The sequence below is a fragment of the Alosa alosa genome, chromosome 11 (assembly GCF_017589495.1).
Source record: "Alosa alosa isolate M-15738 ecotype Scorff River chromosome 11, AALO_Geno_1.1, whole genome shotgun sequence".
Classification (NCBI taxonomy): Eukaryota; Metazoa; Chordata; class Actinopteri; order Clupeiformes; family Clupeidae; genus Alosa; species Alosa alosa.
Genome location: NC_063199.1, coordinates 15,946,424 through 15,965,721, shown reverse-complemented (window position 1 = coordinate 15,965,721; position 19,298 = coordinate 15,946,424). Strand labels below are relative to the sequence as shown.

General features: G+C 42.6%; 2 protein-coding genes across 2 annotated transcripts in view; one reads left to right on the top strand and one right to left on the bottom strand.

The window, feature by feature from the left end:
* Nucleotides 1-491: 491 nt before the first annotated feature.
* On the top strand, nt 492-4,920 carry islr2 (immunoglobulin superfamily containing leucine-rich repeat 2). Its single transcript, XM_048258018.1, has 2 exons — nt 492-746; nt 1,574-4,920. The coding sequence occupies exon 2, from the start codon at nt 1,583-1,585 to the stop codon at nt 3,707-3,709; it is 2,127 nt and encodes a 708-aa protein (XP_048113975.1). The 5' UTR covers nt 492-746; nt 1,574-1,582; the 3' UTR covers nt 3,710-4,920.
* Nucleotides 4,921-6,191: 1,271 nt separating this feature from the next.
* The window catches only part of stra6 (signaling receptor and transporter of retinol STRA6), a 28,220-nt gene continuing 15,113 nt past the window's right edge, over nt 6,192-19,298 (bottom strand). The window contains exons 7-17 of the mRNA XM_048257240.1: nt 18,321-18,446; nt 17,527-17,597; nt 16,418-16,494; nt 16,195-16,256; nt 15,670-15,836; nt 12,985-13,118; nt 12,038-12,155; nt 11,257-11,358; nt 10,300-10,463; nt 9,202-9,333; nt 6,192-7,381 (exon numbers count right to left, since the gene is read on the bottom strand). Coding sequence (XP_048113197.1) covers nt 7,143-7,381; nt 9,202-9,333; nt 10,300-10,463; nt 11,257-11,358; nt 12,038-12,155; nt 12,985-13,118; nt 15,670-15,836; nt 16,195-16,256; nt 16,418-16,494; nt 17,527-17,597; nt 18,321-18,446 — 1,392 coding nt within the window. The 3' untranslated portion in view covers nt 6,192-7,142. The remainder of the gene's footprint in view (nt 7,382-9,201; nt 9,334-10,299; nt 10,464-11,256; nt 11,359-12,037; nt 12,156-12,984; nt 13,119-15,669; nt 15,837-16,194; nt 16,257-16,417; nt 16,495-17,526; nt 17,598-18,320; nt 18,447-19,298) is intronic.

Below are 19,298 nucleotides of genomic sequence, written 5' to 3'. Positions count from 1 at the left end.
TCAACGTAAACAATGGGACAACCATTGAGCAACGTTATAAAGTCTGATCTCACACCTTGTAATTTTATGACTGTGTTTAAAGTCAATAGGCTAATGGGTTTTACCAACTAAAACAGTTAATCCCCATGGCGCATCAGAACAAAATCCTTATACCGTATAGGTTTGGAAAATTCTGGAAAGTCTTTGAATTATTTCATAATTGTGCTCAGCTAAAGACTGGCTAGTGTTCTTCTGTGACTGGTATTCATCTTCAAAATCAAGTAGGCTAAATGATATGATCAGCTGCTGTTTTTATTGTGTTGGTCTTCACAATGGAACGAGGTCAGGGATGATCTTTAGGAAGCTAGATGAATTAAACATCAGTTATAAATATAAATATTAAACATCAATTATAAATATTCCTTCGGGATGGCAAGGACCCTGTAGCTTTAACATGGGAGAGATGGGAGAGGCCGCGCGTTCACAAGCCCTCCCCTTCCCCTACGAAGGCGGGAACGCGCAATGAATCCCACTCAAACTCAACCGCACAGAGAAAACAGCCTCGGGATTGTTCAACATCACACTGAGACAAAAATGTCTCCTCGTTTGTCTTTCACCAATCATCACCGCCTTTCAAAGTCATGCAAGAGGATCGAATATATGCTACAATATTCCTGCACTAAGCCTCTAATATCTGTTCATATTAAATACCACTGCTGTTCCTTACAAACTATATTGCATTAAAGGACTTGGAAATCCATGATCAGGTAAGACCATTTCTGAGTAAGGAAGGTGTTAAACTATAATCTACCAAAGGGAAATTATGCGATGCAAGAATGTGTGAAAGTGTACAAATGAAAAATTCTTGAACTTATTCAGTCTCGTTTTAGACTTTCCATGCGATGCGCAGTAGCAGATGTAGTTCTAGTGCATGCTTTGTAATTTGCGTAAGCTTTGTAAGCTTTGTAGAATGACTTATTATCATTTATCCTTTAATATTATTTATCATTGTGTGTGGGGGAAAAGGTCGCCAAATCAAATCATGATCATCTGTGTGCCAGACAGGGGTTCTTTCAGCACCACGGACAGAGCGCTCACAGTGCTGCAGAAGGACAAGCGCTTCCACGTCGTTTTATAAAATGTATTCATGAACTTAGTAGTTCGGAATTACTGAATATATTTCTGTATTTGTGTATTCATGTGCAGTAGAATAGTAGAAGTAGAATAAACTACACCCAGGGCTGGTTTAGAAAAAAAGGCTGATGATTTGGTGTTATGATCTGCTATTAGTCAACGCAAACTGTAAACTGTAAAACGCGAGCTTTATTTTGGCTGTCCGTGAGTGACTTTTCTGCGCTCTTCCGAGCTGCAGCTCTCGGTCCTGCCTAAACAGAATTCACACACTGCCCCACATTTCAAGTGGCATAATAAAGCTACTGCATTTCTGGCACAAGAAGGTGATCAGAAGCTACATAGTCACGGAATCAGGAAGTTCAATGTATTTCATTCCAAGGTGTTTTTTTTTTATAATCAGGAAATGAAAATGATCAGTTCATTCTGGGTATTGCAATACTAACCAGTGCTTTCTTCGCAGGTACTGAAAATGGACTCCAGGTACCTGCTAATTTTCGGCTTATGGACTGTGGCAATTGGCACAGTGCAGGGGTGCCCTGAACCCTGTAACTGCATGGATAAATATTCTGTTCAGCTTGCGGACTGTGCTTCCAAACAGCTGCTTCTCGTGCCCGTGGGACTGCCTTCCAATGTAACGACCCTCAGCCTGTCGGCCAACAAGATCCAGGTGCTCAAGGCCAAGAGCTTTGTCAATGTCACCATGATTACCTCTCTGTGGCTTGCCCACAACGCCATTGTCACCGTGGAGCGGGACACCTTGGCCCCACTGGTCAACCTGAGGAACCTGGACATCAGCTACAACAAGATCGTCAACTTCCCTTGGGAGGACCTGGTCAACCTCACTGCTCTGCAGCTCTTGAAAATGAACAATAATGAGATGGTGTCCTTGCCCAAGGATGCTTTCCTCACCCTCAAAGAGCTGCGCTCACTCCGCATCAACAACAACAAGTTCACCACCATCGCGCAGGGCACGTTCGAGTCCCTCAGCTTGTCTCACCTCCAGATCTACAACAACCCCTTCACCTGCTCCTGCAGCCTGGAGTGGCTGAGGGACTGGATTCGAGGGGTGACCATCACGGTGCCTGAGCAGGAGAACATTGTGTGCGAGTTGCCCACGCACCTCAAGGGGGTGTCCGTGGTGAATATGCCCAAAATGGACTGCAAGGCGCCCACTGTTACCATCACCCATCAGCCCAACGTTGAGACCACTGAGCTCTATGAGGGATACAAGGTCATCTTGACCTGTGAGGCCCTGGGCAGTCCAAAACCAAAGGTCCAGTGGGACGTGGTAAACTGGAAGCAGCACTTCCAGTTCGCTCTGCCCACTTTTGTGGAAAATGCTGAGGTCCCGATCAACAATGCAACGACCAACACACGTTTCCTGGTGTTTCAAAATGGCACCGTGATCATCCCGCGCATGAGCAAGAAGGAAGATGGCAACTACAGCTGCTCCGCCGCCAACGAAGTGGGCAAAGCTGAGGGCACCGTCAAAGTGGTGATGGCTGGCACCCCAAAACACGCCATTGATTCCGGGCTGGACACTTCTACTGGCAAGGTGCGCCCACCTGTCAGCAAACCTGGCCCCAAGATCTCCATTAACAATGTGATCAAATCTGAGGATAAACCCAAAACACTTCCAACCGGGTCAGTCTCTGTTACGGCTGACTCAGAGAAGATAGGAGAGGGCACCAAAGACCTGTCTTTTGCCAGCAATTGTGGTGTAAATGACGGCACACAGTACATATCTAACCACGCTTTCAACCTGAGCCTGGACGAGCTCAAGCAGTACACCTTTGATTTCGGGGTGATTGCGCTGGAGGTGTCCGAGACTGAGGCCAAAGTCCAGCTGAACCCACTGAAGCTGGCCAACAGCAAGTCAAACCTTCAGATCAGCCACACCCAAGACCTGCAGACCGTGGAGAAGGAGCCCTTCAGCCTGTACCAGACTATCACAAAAAAATCCCCCCTGGACATGCTTTACCTTTGTGTCAGCACTGGCAACGGCCACTCGGTTGTTCAGTGGTCCAAGATTGAGGATGGCGTCAACGCCTATCGTTTCCAAGGCTTAAAGCCTGGCACGAATTATACACTCTGTCTCACCTATGGGGGTCAGGACTGTCAGGTCCAGGTTGTGTTTACCACCAGGAAGAAAATCCCCTCACTGCTCATCATTGTGGTGGTCAGTATTTTCTTGCTGGCTTTGGCTACTGTACCTCTGCTTGGAGCCACCTGTTGTCATCTGTTATACAAGTATCAGGGAAAGACCTACAAGCTAATTATGAAAGCTCAAAATCCGGACCAGATGGAGAAAAACATAACTACTGACTTTGACCCGAGAGCCTCTTTTGTGGAGTCGGAGAAAACCTTCAATCCGAGTGAGCTGGGTGATGTTGAGGGAGACGCAGAGGGAGAGGAGGAGGATGGGGAAGGTGAAATGGAGGGCAGCGTGGTAACAGAGTCCATTGCCGGCTCGCAGTCCAAAACGCAGGAGGAATTCGAGGTGGGGTCTGAATACAGCGACAGGTTGCCCCTAGGGGCCGAGGCTGTGAATATTTCAGAGGAAATCAACGGCAATTACAAACAGCCTGGTCGCTGAGTCAATTTCGTAACGGTCAAAGATCTTGTAAAATAGTAACTTTTAATCATGTTATCAAGCAGAAATCTACCAACCATTTCACATGTAATCGCCCTGATAAAGGTGGGTTGCCTATTTTACCTCAGTGCAGTGTCAATCGATGTATAGGCTATGATTTTCCAAATGGAAGGGAGGTTTATGAAACTAAGACTGAGCGCTCTGGATAGGGCGAACGGATCACCCGTCTTTTCTGAGAGAAGAAAATGTACAGTCAAACGTAGCCTACAGAAATGGGCTACTTCATAAAAAAGCCAATCGAATAAAACTTTGTAGTCATCAGTGTTTACACATTTCGACTGATACTGGAACGAATTTTATGAAGGGCGTAGCCATTTGTGACATTTCAGCGTCCGCTTCAGTCGGTCGGATTGCTGGATAGCCGTGTTACATTGAACGTGTCCAGGCACTGACTGAGTTCCATTGTTCTTCGAGACTTAAGCTGATGATACACAAAGCAACTTTTTGAGCAATGTTACCCGCAATGTTCGTGATTATTGTTGGTCTAGCACAATCCCAATATTGGACAACATTTTTTTTCTGGAGAACTGTAATCATCAATAGGCAAATTATAACGACCATCCTACACAGAGAGGTGGTTGTGTGGTTGCGCAGCACCAGCAGCATTGCTCAAAAAGTTGCACCATGTATCGTCACCCTTAGGGGGATTTCACTTTACCCATTGTCACAGCATGTACGTACAGTGCTTGAAAAAGTTAACTCGAGCCTATTTCAACGGACGCTGTTAAATGTAATGTGAGACTCTAAAACGTGTGACTTTATGACGAACGGGTGCTATCCTCTCCTCTCTGGATTGATTCTGAACGTGTCTTTTCTCTTCTCTGAGATACTTGTTCGTGGCATGTCACACAGAAGTATTTTAATGTGTGTTTCATTAGAAAATAGGACGATAGATATCCTAAATGTTGATATGTGATGTTAGCCCATCAAATTCAAAAGATTTCTCTTTTATATGATTACAAATCGTCGATTTCTACTAGCCTATCACCTATAGCGCAGAAGAGCGCGTGGAGGTTTCGAGTGTTCTGTACATTGACGCATAGTGACTTGTTTTGTGATCAGCTGTCTGCCGATGTTGTAAAAAAATCCCAAGCGTTTTCAGATTTTGATATGATTTTATGTACGTGAACTTAATAAAACTTAAGAAAAAGAAATACGATGTTCGTTTTTATTCAACAAGATGTAATCCAGTAGGCTACTTTTTATGTAACCTTTTTTCTTTTTCTTAAAATTAAGAGGATAAAACACTGAAAACAAAGTGTGTAATTGTTTCCTACTATACTATACTACTACTAGGCCATACCTACTGAATTGCAGGCTGTGAGACTATTTTGTTATTCGGAGGACATATGTGGGCGTTGGTTAGTTTGAAAGATCTGCGGAAAATGTTTGATTCTGTCCAACTATGGAAAAAAAGAGAAACATCAATAAAATTTAAATTGACTTTATAGCCTATATCTATTTTGCTACAGTTACTGTAACTCTGGCTGGACTGACATTTTGGTGCTGTTTAAATTATCCTCAATATAAAAAGTGTATGTATAATATAAATATATATATATATAGGCTACTCTAGATCAGATTAATCGTGCCTTTGCTTTCTCTGTTACAAAGTAGATTAGAACATGTTATATTACCTCACATGATCGGCTACTCAATTTGCAAAGTGGCCTATGCAACCTGAAAAGACATATTTTATTGGAACACTCGTATGTACCTTTTATGGAAATGTGCTAATATGTTTCTTCTCGGTCAAAAGAGAGGATGCGCGAGATTCAATTCAACACGGTGGATTCAACAAGGCGACTTTCTTGCCTTTGTTCTCTCGCATACAAGGTATACTGCGAAAGATGCTGGCCGAATAAAATGCAGCTATAGCGTATCAGTTGATCACAACTTTAAGCTACATCGTTTAAGTTTTTTCATATTCTTTTTTCTTTTGTAAAAGAAAAAAAACGGCCCGTAGGTAGCCTAGGCCTACAAAATTGCACACCGTTGATAAAGAATCCCAAGAGCGCAAAAATACATTTTCGATAGAAAGAAACCCTATGCCAACTGTAGATTTATTTAGAACTGTCAATCATATACAAAATTAGCCCAAATTTTTTTTTTTTTTTTTAAATTAAAGCATATAGGTTAAGCCTATAGTAGCAGATCAGTTCAGACTACATGCAACATGTTGAGCAACGAGAAGAACGTTTTATTTTATTTATTTATTCATGTTTACAAAATAACGCGGAACGTCTTTCTACAGTTATATGCCTACGAAGGAGACTAAGATCTAACATCGAAAAATATCGCTTTTCAGAATATTTTCTCAAGGCTCTCCATAACCCTCACGGAGCGCTGCATTGTTTAATTTGTTCTTTCAAAATAACAGTTAATCTGAACAAATTTCACCGAAATAAAGAATAATCTCAAGTTGTATTGTTCACACTTCTGTCTTTTAATCACAAATAAAATTCACTAGATTTCCTCAAAAGCAACGTGAGACATGGTTCTGACACATAAAGAGCAGCAACATAGAGAAGAAGCTGATATGTAAATAGAGGAACAAAGGAGAGATGAGAGCAGAGTGTCCAGTGTTGAAATGAAATTTCACAGTAAGAGATGAGAAAAACGGTTGCACAAGACAAATAATAGATGACAAACAAAACAGACAGGTCAAGCTATCTAGTATATAAATAGTTGGATCTGTCCATACTTAACTATATTATTATTCTTTTCACAACTGGTGACCATTTCACCAATTTGTGTGTGAAATTATAGGCACTTCAAATTAACATTAGCTAAATCTTCAAAATAGAACACTTTGTACATTCATAAATATTCTAACCTTACAGAAATGGTTAGAGACAATGTCAGTGCCATGCCAATTTGCTGATAGTCGAGTTGTGTATTTCTGAACATAACAGTCTCAAACACACACACACACACACACACACACAGCCCATACAGGTCATTCACCCACCCATGCATACATGCATGCTGTGCGCTCACTCATATAGATAACCAAATCACTGCCTGCATTTTAGAGAGACTGTCAAATCAAGGCATTTAGCGGCTAAATGTCTCACGGACATAGCTGTTAAATAGCTGGATTGAACTCCCACACCCCACCCCACCCCATGAGACTGAACTGAGTTTGTCCTGAAGCGCTGCGCTACGTGAGCGCACTCACTTGAGCTCACCCAACGCTGTCAGTTCTACAGCAGCAGCAGCAGACAGATAATGCTAGCATCTTTAATATGGCCAAGAGGGGAGTCCACAGCAGGCCCACGCGCATGTGTGTGAGAGACTAAGAGGCCCGGTGGCTTGGAGTGCAGTGTCAGGCTGGACTGGGCTGGGCAGTCGGGGGTCACTGGCTGGGTCCAGCTCACTTGGAGCCGGCGCTCTCCGCCTCCTTGCTGGGCTCCTTGAGGATGCTGCCGTCCTTGCCGGTGCGGCAGAGCGTACCGTTAAAGAAGCCCTCGGAGGTCTGGCGCTGGAAGTGCTTGCGCGAGCCCACCAGCGATGGGTTGTTGACCAGCGTGTAGAGCAGCTGCCAGTGGCCCCGGGCGCGCTTCGCACTCGACACTTTCTTCTGCTTCTTCTCCTGCTGCACCAGCTGGATGCCTGTGAAGGGTTAACACACCCAACGTGAGATCAACAACTCAGAACCCAACCACACACACACAATGCATGAGTTTCATTAGGCTTGAATGATTAGAGGATGGAATGAGACTGAGAAAAAGCCAATACAAGCCAAAAATGTGTTTTTAAAAAGGCCTAGAGCCATTGATGGATTCAGTGATGTGACACTTCACCACCCCCCACATTTTGTGATCAGTTAGTCTGCACTGAATAGCAACTCCCCCTGAGTACATAGGAAACCACAGAGATTATTTTTGGATGATGTCTAATTTGTACACAAAATCAATAAATGTGCTTTTAAAATGACCGTACCAAATTGTATAAAAGGGTATACAGCACTTGTTTTTGTTTACAGTAAAATTTCTGTATATTAAGGAATTTTAATAAAATAAAAGGAAATTTAGTCGAAATTTGACAAAAAGTATTTTGGATTGGAATCACAGACTAAATTTGTTCTGAACTCTACTGCATTGCATGGTGATGTCTGATAAAAGTACATGAATAGATTCACAGCATTCTTATAATGGCAGGTGTTGATATAATCTATGCGCACAGTAGGAACATATTGGGCTTACAATTACACCCTGTAACACCAAGCTCTATGGGCAGCATAAATATGAAGCAGTCAATTAGCCAGACCCATCTGCGTAATCCACAGCTAATCTCCACCAAAAAAACGGCAGTTCACTCGCTCAAGGGAGCGCTGCGGCTGCAACAAAATGCACTAGGGTAGTGGGTGGGGTTGGCGGGGTCACAGGATTTATAATCTGATGAATCACACACACACACACACACACACACACTTGGATTTTAGGAGATTATGAAATGATACACAAGAGTAAATGTGTCGATCACCATACAGTTCCCAATTATCCTCCTTTGGTCTTACTGAAACACACTGCGTGGGTTGACAAGGATGCAGTTAGATTCATCCGACACTCAAAATGGAAATGCGAAAGAGGATGTATCAAGGAAAGTGTGTGGGGGTGTGTGTGGGGGTGGGGGGTGGGGAATAAGGAAACAGTTGAGTTTCCTGGCCTGGAAATCCAAAATTAAGACGTATTGTTGACAGGAAAAATATGCCCTGGTGTCACACACACACACTCCGCAGTGAATGGAGGCCACAGCTGAGGTGCAGCTGCTTAGAGAGAGAAGACAGGCCTGATTGAGGGCAATGGAGAGGCCATGTTAAATTATAATTATGATTGCTCAGCGTGGCCAGATTTACACTGACAGATTCAATCAGTATAAAGATGTCTGCCTGCCGGCCCCGTGCCAGTGATGTTGATGAATCCATTTTTTAGACATTAGGCAGGCCGACGGCACATCACACCGTGACGGCTCTGGCCTTGACAGGGTGGAGAGACACAGCGAGGCGGGTGTCAGTGAGCACTGACTCATTGTTCATTCTGAATCTATTTTTTCTCCCAGACAATGGAGAAGCCAGGGATGTATCAAACTAAGCTCACCCTGATCATTCTCCCTAATGTGGCCTCATCTAGTATTTTTACCTCTGTCCTTAGCACACTGCAGTCACTTGTCTAAATGTTTCTCTGTGACATTCACCATTTATGCATGTGTGCCCCCATTACACATATTTATTTGATGTTATTTATGTCACAACTTCTCTATTCCTGTTAGTAAACAGGAGAGAAACAAAAACACAAATCCGAAGAACATATTGTTATCTATTGTTTTTCACATTGGAGATTTACAGCTCATTTAGCCTGCTATATGAGCAGTTTTTTTTTTATTTTTGTTGATGTTGTCTATTGAGTGTGTGTCCTGGGCAAACTGCTTACCTTCCTCAGCATCCCTGGTCCGTGGCACACCGTCCTGGCTGCAGATGTGCAAGAGCATGCCGCAGAAGGCCTTCATGACCGGGTGAGATTGGCTCACCTCAATCTTCAGGTAATGGGCATAGCAGCGGTAACCTGCAGAGTAGACAACACCAAGGGCGTCAGGAGGGGTTACGGAGGGGGGAGAGGGGGCAGCTGGAGGAGGATTGGGCAGGAGTGAAGGTAGGGGTGGGGTGGGGAATTGGAGAGACACAGAGAATAACAGAGAGAAAGAGAGAGAGCAAGACAGAGAGAGAAAGAGTTGGTACGAAAGCAATCTGCACTGAGATTACCAGCGTGCAGCGATCAAAAGCAATCAGAGGTAATGGCGGCTCTGTCGGCGACGGTTACCTGTCGGTTTTATCGTTCCATACGCATCTCATCTCACCCCACACCCCCCTTTCCAGCTCGCGGCGTGAATTGCAAGGAAATCACTGCCTGGCATTTACAGGGCTGGTATCATCTGAATAACATCCAGCCCCTAGCATCCCTCAGAGTGTGTACATAGGTACAGCTTCCATTAGTAGCCGTTAGGAAAATTATGCAATTCTCACATTTTTATGGGTACTTGGCTGGGATAATATAGCTAATATAACAGAAAAAAATACTGATTAGAGAGCTAGGAGCTAGCATTACCATAATGGTGGGAGTGCTGCTTGTGAGAGCATCTCCATTAAATCATATCCAGGACATTTTTAAAACATTTGTATTGAATCAATGCTTTAATATAGGAACACATCCAAAGACCCTGATCAATTACCATCACTGGATATTGCACACTCGCTGTGATCCACACAGTAAATAAAATAAAAATAAAATAAAAAAAATGTAAAAAAAGCCTGAAAAAATAGAGAATTAATGATTCGACTATGCTCAACTGGGCTTCACTGTAGCCAGCCCTGAACAGGGGCAGATGGATGAATGGATGCATGGATAAAAAATCTCACACTAGTGACAGTCTGGGGGAGAACTGCTGTTTGGTAGAGTGAGATCAACGCAACACACATCTGGGTTGCCGAGACGTTGTGTCCGTACACTAAACATGGAGGAACCGGGACTCACTTGGGTCGAAAGCCTCCACGTTGCGGTTGAGGAGGCTGATGTCCATCCTGCCTAAGTGGATGATGTTGAAGAGGGCCGTGATGACCACCCTCCAGATGCCCAAGAGCACACCCAGCAGGACATTGACGGGGAAGAGCAGGTAGGTCATCAGGAACAGACTACCCCTGCAGAGAGACAGAGACCAGAACATTCCCTCACATCAGCATGCCTCGCCTGGAAGTAAAGCTTTACACATACAACACACAAGTCATCACTTTGGACTCAAGCATGTAATACAGTTACAGTTTTTCATTTCAATCCAATGTAGCAGATGTTTGGGTCTTACAGTTCAAACATGGAATATGTGTTATTTGCATATGTGTTCCCTGAGAAGTGCTGTATAGCCATGACCCTGGGACCCTTTACTGTGCCAACGTAGCTGCAGAATGATCTTAACATATGATGAAGTACCACATTAACAGAATAATTTAAAATCCATCATCAGCCTTAGCTTATATTCTGATCCATTTGAGCGGTCCCATGCTACTGCCCCTGAACTGGACCCACACCACTGCTGATTAGTTCTGACCTCTTCCTGACCCTGATTAGGTCCTGATGCAGTGTGGATCTGCCAGGTCAGTGCCAGACCTAGGCGGGGATCACATTTGCCAGCGGCAAACGTAACGCAACGCTCAGACCATAATACGTTTTATCTCGTTCCTAAGCAACAAAATGGTTTCTCAATTGAATACACTCGCATTGCGCTTTGAAAGTTGAACCAAGTTCAATGCTCAGCTTGTTCAATGCTAGTGTTAAGCCAGCGTTGCCACCGCTCCACTGCTGAAACATAGAGAACAATAGGAAACCTGCCGCTTGCCGCTGGCTATTGTGATCCCCGCCCTATTCTAGAGTCAGCTGCTGTCTTGGAAGGATGCAAGGTCATGATCAAGGTCACAAGGTCACAACCTTTCACCTTACCTGTTGTGGAGGTCTCGTGCTCCGGAAACCTTTTTAATGAACAGGAACCTGGTAGCCAGGTGCTGAACAAACACAGCCAGGATCAGCATTAGCCAGAAGGGCCTAAACACACAAGACACAAGAGAAGAGGCTTAGCAGAGGCAGAGAGAGAGACTTGGAGAGGAAGCAGATAGAAGAGCCTCTTCTGTGGGATATTAGATCGATAGGGATGAGAGCCAAGAGATTGCCTGCCAAGAGCCATAGATGTGCTGCCATTAAGAGTACTTAGTTCACCGTGAGGGCACTGGGCTAAACGTATATCAAGGGCAAGAAAAATGCATTATATCATGCAGTGATGCCCTCAAAGTCCTCATCATCATCCTCCTCCCCTTTGATATGCCCATCGTCACAATCATCTCTATCATCATCATCATCATCATCATCATCATCATCTTCATCACCATAATGATAATCTTCCATCATGTTGATCATGGACCTCATCATCAGTATGATAAGATTGAAGATCAATGTTACATTATATTATACTGGCATAAGAGTAACATTCTTGGGTCTTTGACTCCTCAGCATTGAAGCAATAAATAACAATGTGCTCACGTTATTGTGCATTTCCTGCATGTTTATGTAGATATCAGTCCTCTGGTGACTTAAGGTGCATTTCCTGCATGTTTATGTAGATATCAGTCCTCTGGTGACTTAAGGGCATTTCCTGCATGTTTATGTAGGCCTAGATATCAGTCCTCTGGCGACTTAAGGTGCTTTTATGGAGGGCACGCTGACTCACCACATGTTTGATATGATGTGGAAGAGGAAGAGGTTCTGGCCATAAAGAACTGGGATGATGACCAGGAACACAGCAAACAGCAGGCAGATGAAAAACACCAGCGTTTGGATGGTCATGCCTGTAGACCGACACACAGCATAGCGATACATGTCAGCAGGCTGAACTCTCAGACGCGCTAAACTAATGAGAAGCAGCATTAACAAATACTTGAAAAAATGACTGAACTTCAAGAGGGTTTTGTTTTCTCGTCAAAGAAATAATTTATGAAAAAATAGCATTCAGACACTGTTGCTGAATGCTATACCAGACAACAAAAGCATGACACATTTAATGATTATTAATTGCCTACTAAAACATCAAAATATGAAGATTGTTTTTTTCTGCAGAAAATGCTTGCTTGATGTTTTTCAAATACAAATGCACCCTTCACTCAAAAACAAATCCTTTCATGATAAGATGCATTTAGCCCCTCCACTCATCTTATTGATATTTCCCAGTGCTGTCATGTTAAACACTCTAAAGTGACTAGACAGGGAGGGTAATGCTGGGAGATGAATTCTTAATAATGCATTAGAGTTAGAGCTACAAATGCACAATACAATGATAAACATCATTTACAAACAGCATTTACAACAGCTAAAACCTATATTTCATAATATATTTATTAATTATGCAAAGCTGTATTTATATGTATTTATCAGTTCTGAATGCAGGACCAGATTATGGTTATTGTTAGCTTAAGAATTCTTGATAAATACATGTAACATTCAAAATGAGAGGAGATTGGAAGTGCAGTCAGGGGCCCTGACGACAGACAGCACACACACACACACACACGCACACACACAAAAAAACACTGAACAGAAGAGAGAAGGGTGGTTCATTGCCCAGAGGAAGTGAACCCTGTGAGCACTTGCCTGTGGTGGGGCAGCGCCGGTGCTACTCACTGAGGCAGATGACCGCAGCCTGGTAGCTGGTGAAGCCCATCCAGCAGACCAGCGCCGGCCGAGATGGCCTGATGCTCCTCTGGCAGTTGAACACGTTGTAGATGTCCCCTCTATACAAGCCCTGCAGGTTGTCCCTGAGAACGAAGAAGAGGATGCAGAGGGAGGGAGGGGGAGAGAGAGAGTGAGATAGATAAAGAGAGATAGAGAGAGTAAGTGAGAGAGAGAGAGAAAGAAAGAAAGAAAGAGGGAGAGAGTGTGAGAGAGACAGATAGATAGAGAAAGAGAGAGTGAGAGAGAGACAGATAGATAGAGAGAGAGAATGCAGAGAAGACAAAGGAGCATTTTTTAAGTCATTTTTGGGCACAATGAAGACATTAGATGTATTGTGCTTGCAGGATGGAGGCAAATTGAGGAGTAATGAGTTGAATTAAATGGTCACAATTCAACTTAGAAAGCAATTTGACACACCACAATTTCCTAGTAATGACCCTCATTTTCATTTAAGAGAGATAATTGAGGCAGTCTCGTCTGCAATAATAGCTATCTAAGTAATAATAGGCAGTCATAAAAACAGTCCTTTTTTATCAGCCCTAGGTTTGTCTCTCTCACTCTCTATGTATGTGTGTGTGTGTGTGTGTGTATCTGAATATGAGCATATATTTTGTGTGTGTGTGTGTGTGTGTGTTTCTGTATATGCATCTGTGCATATGTGTGTATTGAGTGTGTGTAAGTGAGTACGTGTTCACATGTGTGTATTGAGTGTGTGTAAGTGTGTGTGTGTGTGTTTCTGTATATGCATCTGTGCATATGTGTGTATTGAGTGTGTGTAAGTGAGTACGTGTTCACATGTGTGTCGCATCTGTGCATATGTGTGTATTGAGTGTGTGTAAGTGTGTGTGTGTGTTTCTGTATATGCATCTGTGCATATGTGTGTATTGAGTGTGTGTAAGTGTGTGTGTGTGTTTCTGTATATGCATCTGTGCATATGTGTGTATTGAGTGTGTGTAAGTGTGTGTGTGTGTTTCTGTATATGCATCTGTGCATATGTGTGTATTGAGTGTGTGTAAGTGTGTGTGTGTGTGTGTGTATCTGAATATGAGCATATATTTGTGTGTGTGTGTGTGTATCTGAATATGAGCATATATTTGTGTGTGTGTGTGTATCTGAATATGAGCATATATTTGTGTGTGTGTGTGTTTCTGTATATGCATCTGTGCATATGTGTGTATTGAGTGTGTGTAAGTGTGTGTGTGTGTGTATCTGAATATGAGCATATATTTGTGTGTGTGTGTGTATCTGAATATGAGCATATATTTGTGTGTGTGTGTGTATCTGAATATGAGCATATATTTGTGTGTGTGTGTGTGTGTATCTGAATATGAGCATATATTTGTGTGTGTGTGTGTATCTGAATATGAGCATATATTTGTGTGTGTGTGTGTATCTGAATATGAGCATATATTTGTGTGTGTGTGTGTTTCTGTATATGCATCTGTGCATATGTGTGTATTGAGTGTGTGTAAGTGTGTGTGTGTGTTTCTGTATATGCATCTGTGCATATGTGTGTATTGAGTGTGTGTAAGTGTGTGTGTGTGTGTATCTGAATATGAGCATATATTTGTGTGTGTGTGTGTGTGTGTGTGTGTTTCTTATATGCATCTGTGCATATGTATTGTAATGAGTGTGTGTGAGGTAGTGCGTGTGTTTCTGTATATGCATCTGTGCATATGTGTGTATTGAGTGTGTGTAAGTGTGTGTGTGTGTGTGTTTCTGTATATGCATCTGTGCATATGTGTGTATTGAGTGTGTGTAAGTGTGTGTGTGTGTGTGTATCTGAATATGAGCATATATTTGTGTGTGTGTGTGTATCTGAATATGAGCATATATTTGTGTGTGTGTGTGTTTCTGTATATGCATCTGTGCATATGTGTGTATTGAGTGTGTGTAAGTGTGTGTGTGTGTTTCTGTATATGCATCTGTGCATATGTGTGTATTGAGTGTGTGTAAGTGTGTGTGTGTGTGTATCTGAATATGAGCATATATTTGTGTGTGTGTGTGTATCTGAATATGAGCATATATTTGTGTGTGTGTGTGTATCTGAATATGAGCATATATTTGTGTGTGTGTGTGTGTGTATCTGAATATGAGCATATATTTGTGTGTGTGTGTGTATCTGAATATGAGCATATATTTGTGTGTGTGTGTGTTTCTGTATATGCATCTGTGCATATGTGTGTATTGAGTGTGTGTAAGTGTGTGTGTGTGTGTGTGTGTGTATCTGAATATGAGCATATATTTGTGTGTGTGTGTGTATCTGAATATGAGCATATATTTGTGTGTGTGTGTGTTTCTGTATAGTGTGTGTGGATCAAGCATTACTCAGGGCCCTTCCACTAATCCTTAGACTATCAGTTTCATTAAACTAGTTTTAACATCCTCCAAAGTTCTCTAGAGATGCTCTTCGAATGGTCTGAGTTCCACTAAGAATTCTAATAGTCCAGGTTCTTCTTAGTGAGATGGTTCTTCAACACTTTTACAGGGACAAACACTTCTGAAGTGTAATCTTCACTTTTATATGTGAACATGTAAACGTTTATTATACATTCTTCTCAAGGGTGCTGTGTGCTAGAGTCTTTAATGAATCCTCTACTCCTCAACTGTGTGCTGTGTGAGAGAGAGCCTCACTCACCTTCCACACACCACATGTAGTAGATGACTATCTTGACCACCTCCTGGCGGTCCTCCGACAGGATGATGTTGAAGCCGGCCAGGAGGAAGGCGATGTCCTCGTCTACGCCACTACGTACGATCTGCAGGGTGGGCACTACACAACTGACCAGCAGCACAGCCATCTGCGGGGCAGGAGAGATGGGAACACTTAGCCAAAGAGACAAATAAGACCGTCTCAAAGGAGAGAGGTATCAGAAACATAAAATGGTGTGTCAATGATATGCGTAGGCAGGCAAATCAAATCAAATCAGTAAGCTGTACGTTTTATTTTTAGGAAGACCTTACACTGACCATGTAACATAACAAGCAACTAGTCTTACACTATTTCTTTAAAAAACAAAAACACCTATCTGTTTTAATTTCTGACTGGCTTTGGACACGTCATTCAGAATCAGTGGACTATATGAATACACATTTAGAGTGAAGTACCTGATGAAGGGAATCAGTGGACTATATGAATACACATTTAGAGTGAATTACCTGATAAAGGGAAATGAAAGCCACCACAACAGAAATGGCAAGTTTTAATGGAAACCTGAAAGCTGGAGTGGGAGAACGAAAATCAAATTAGCAACAGAAAGTGACTCAATTAAAAAGAAATGAACTACAAAATAAAAATAACTGAACTTCGTAATGAAGATCAAAGTAATGATGAAAATCAAAGTAATTTTGTTGTAAACTTCCTAATGGAAACCCTACTTACCATCTTCTGGTGTGTAGATGTAGGACTTAATAGCATCAGAGATCCTTTCAAACAAATTGGGTTTTGAGGCACTGGAGCTAGAAATAAATAAACAGACATAAAAAAACAGACAAAATACGCAGTCATCAAGAAACACGTGCACACACACTCATGCGCGCACACCCACACACACACACACGTGCAAACTCACACGTGCATTCACTCACATATTCATATACACAAAGATCTGGAATAGATATTCCAGGTTCCACACACACGGAACCACTTCCTTTTGGCTATCATCCCTGGCCTTCAAATATCAGCTGGCAATTTGCATCTCTGCCATCTATGAAGGGAGCCGTGTCACTCACGTGCCTGTTGCCAGGTAACGCCCAGTTGGCGTGGGCGTGTCCTTTAAATGACAACCCTGGGCTTTATTATGGTTTCCTGTCATTTGCATAAGTGGACACTAAAGAGCAGCAGCAGCAGTTTAGAGGAAGTGGAGGACCAGACAGAAAAGGCACTGGTCACGGAAAGCCCAGGATTAGCTGCTTCACTGCTCCATTAGTAGCCGGTCCTTTATCCCCATCCATCTTCAGCCAAGAGACAGAAACGCTCCTGATAAGACCTCGGCATTTTCATTTACATGGGATTTCATTTACATGGCATTTAGACAGATGCTCCACACAGCATCTGTAATGTATATGGCAATGTCTATTCACAGGGGCATTTATGGAGGCATTTACATGGAAGACACTTTCCTCTTTGGGGGGGAACACCTATGCTAGTCATGGTGGAAGAGTGACATCATCGGTTTGATGTCTTTCAAGAGGGTCTAAAGACATATCTGTTCAGCATACACTTAGTTAATTAAGTGGCTCTTATGAGTTAGGGTTTGTATATTATAGTATTTGTTTATTTTCATTAGGCTATTGATAATTAATATTGCATTAACATTATTGTTTATTATTGCTATTCTCCTTAATGTGGTCTTACCAACATTTTAAAACTGTTCACAGTTAATTTAACTATTGTATTGTTTTTATTTGTAAGTCGCTTTGAACAAAAGCGCCTGCCAAATCCCATAACCATAACCATAACCATGATGGGTTTCCAGTGGCGATTCTCACCTTGATTTGGATGGCTTCTTCTTCTTCAAGATCTTTTTCACGTAATCCCTGTAGTAGCTGCTCCTCAGGTCCTGGAAGAGGGTCCGACAAAATACAATAGGTTATAGCATGCACTGCACTGGTATATTATAGCAACACAATGCAACATGATGCTTCTAGTATTTTGTCTTCAAATTCATTTTGATTGCACATATATGGTCAAGTTTCATTATTGCCAAAAGACACCAGTTACCAAACAATAAAGCTTTTATCAGTGCAAACTGTGCTGCTGTTGATCTTTGCAAGGCTAGATAGCACGCTAGTCTCAGACCAAAACTCTTAACTGCTGGTTTCAAATCTCTTCTATATTTACAGTAGTTTAATTATTTAATTATTTTTATAGAAACCTTTTGTGTCATCTTCCCAAAAAAAGAGTATGCCCAGTAAGATGTGCCTTGTCTATTATGCATTCATCTGAACCTTTCTTGGGATTATTAGAGAATAAACACAGTATTGTACTCTGTCTTTCTCTGAGGAAAACAACACAACCGAATCTGGGCTTAATCTTAGTGGGTCCCATAAACACACAGACCAGTCGCTTTAAAGCTGATTAAAATGGTATGAGCACCACAGCACCACTAACACGTCTCTACGTCACCTGCTTCACACGTTAAGCCTGTTCATAAGCGCTTACGACATGCTCTCATGTGAGAGGGGACGGAGGGAGTTATGTGAGAGGTCTTGACATGTTGATTATAATACTATGATACTCAATGTTACCCCCCCACACACACACACACACACACCATGCTCACCTCATGGGTATCGTGCTTGTCTGAGCCCTTCAGGCCTTTGAAGAGAAGCAGTGGATACTGGAAACTAAGGAAGGCCAGACAAGCGATCTGGGGCAGGCTGGTAAAAAGGGCGTAGTACTTATAAATCTGCAAACAAATAAACAAACAAAGAAACAAACACATTTAGCTTTTCATTTCCTTTCACATATCTGCTGTGGATGGATTGAAAGTCCAGCCCATGTGCTGGGCAACCTCTCCAAAGACACGTTGCGCAATCCATCTCAGAAAAACAATAAGAATAGTTTCCATTTTCTAAGCATTCTGAGATCCATAATCGCATTTATTTCAGTATTTGATTAATTAATTATTTTCACACAATACCCCTGGATTTCGTCTCGGGCAAAGAATGCTGTCAGACCAATCAAACTTGGCCAGGTTCTTTGTTCTTAAGGAGATGAGAGTTTCACAATGCCCAGGCCTGGACGCCTCCCTCCCTCCCTCTTCTCGGAGCTAGCGGATGCTAAAATGATTAACTGTGACCAAGCCGCTTGGCCGATGCTGGCTGGCCACTGAACACAGAGCTTTTCAGGCCCTAGCAATTCATTCCCAAAGGCCTGAATAGAGTCTCCTGTGGAAATCACTGTATGGGATCCCAGCGTGACAGCAAGTACAGTCCTAAGCTTCTGTACATGCATGTCAAAGTCTGTCAATGTTACTCTAATAGAGATGTAGACTTAAAAACGTCATCCACTGGCCAAAGTCTGGGTGCCCGACTTAAGATAAGTAAAGCGTCAAGATGCTTGTAAAATGTTCTGTCAGCCACGACTGGAAGATGAGGGGAGAAGTGCCTTTGAAGAGAGCAGCCTGCCCATGGGGGCTCATCCTGGGTCGTGTGAAACAGGGACGAGACGGCTGACAGTGAGCACACGCAGAAGCCTCATACTTGGATTAATGTCTCAAAGATTCAAAGACTCTGATCTGCGTGGAAGGCACCAGATT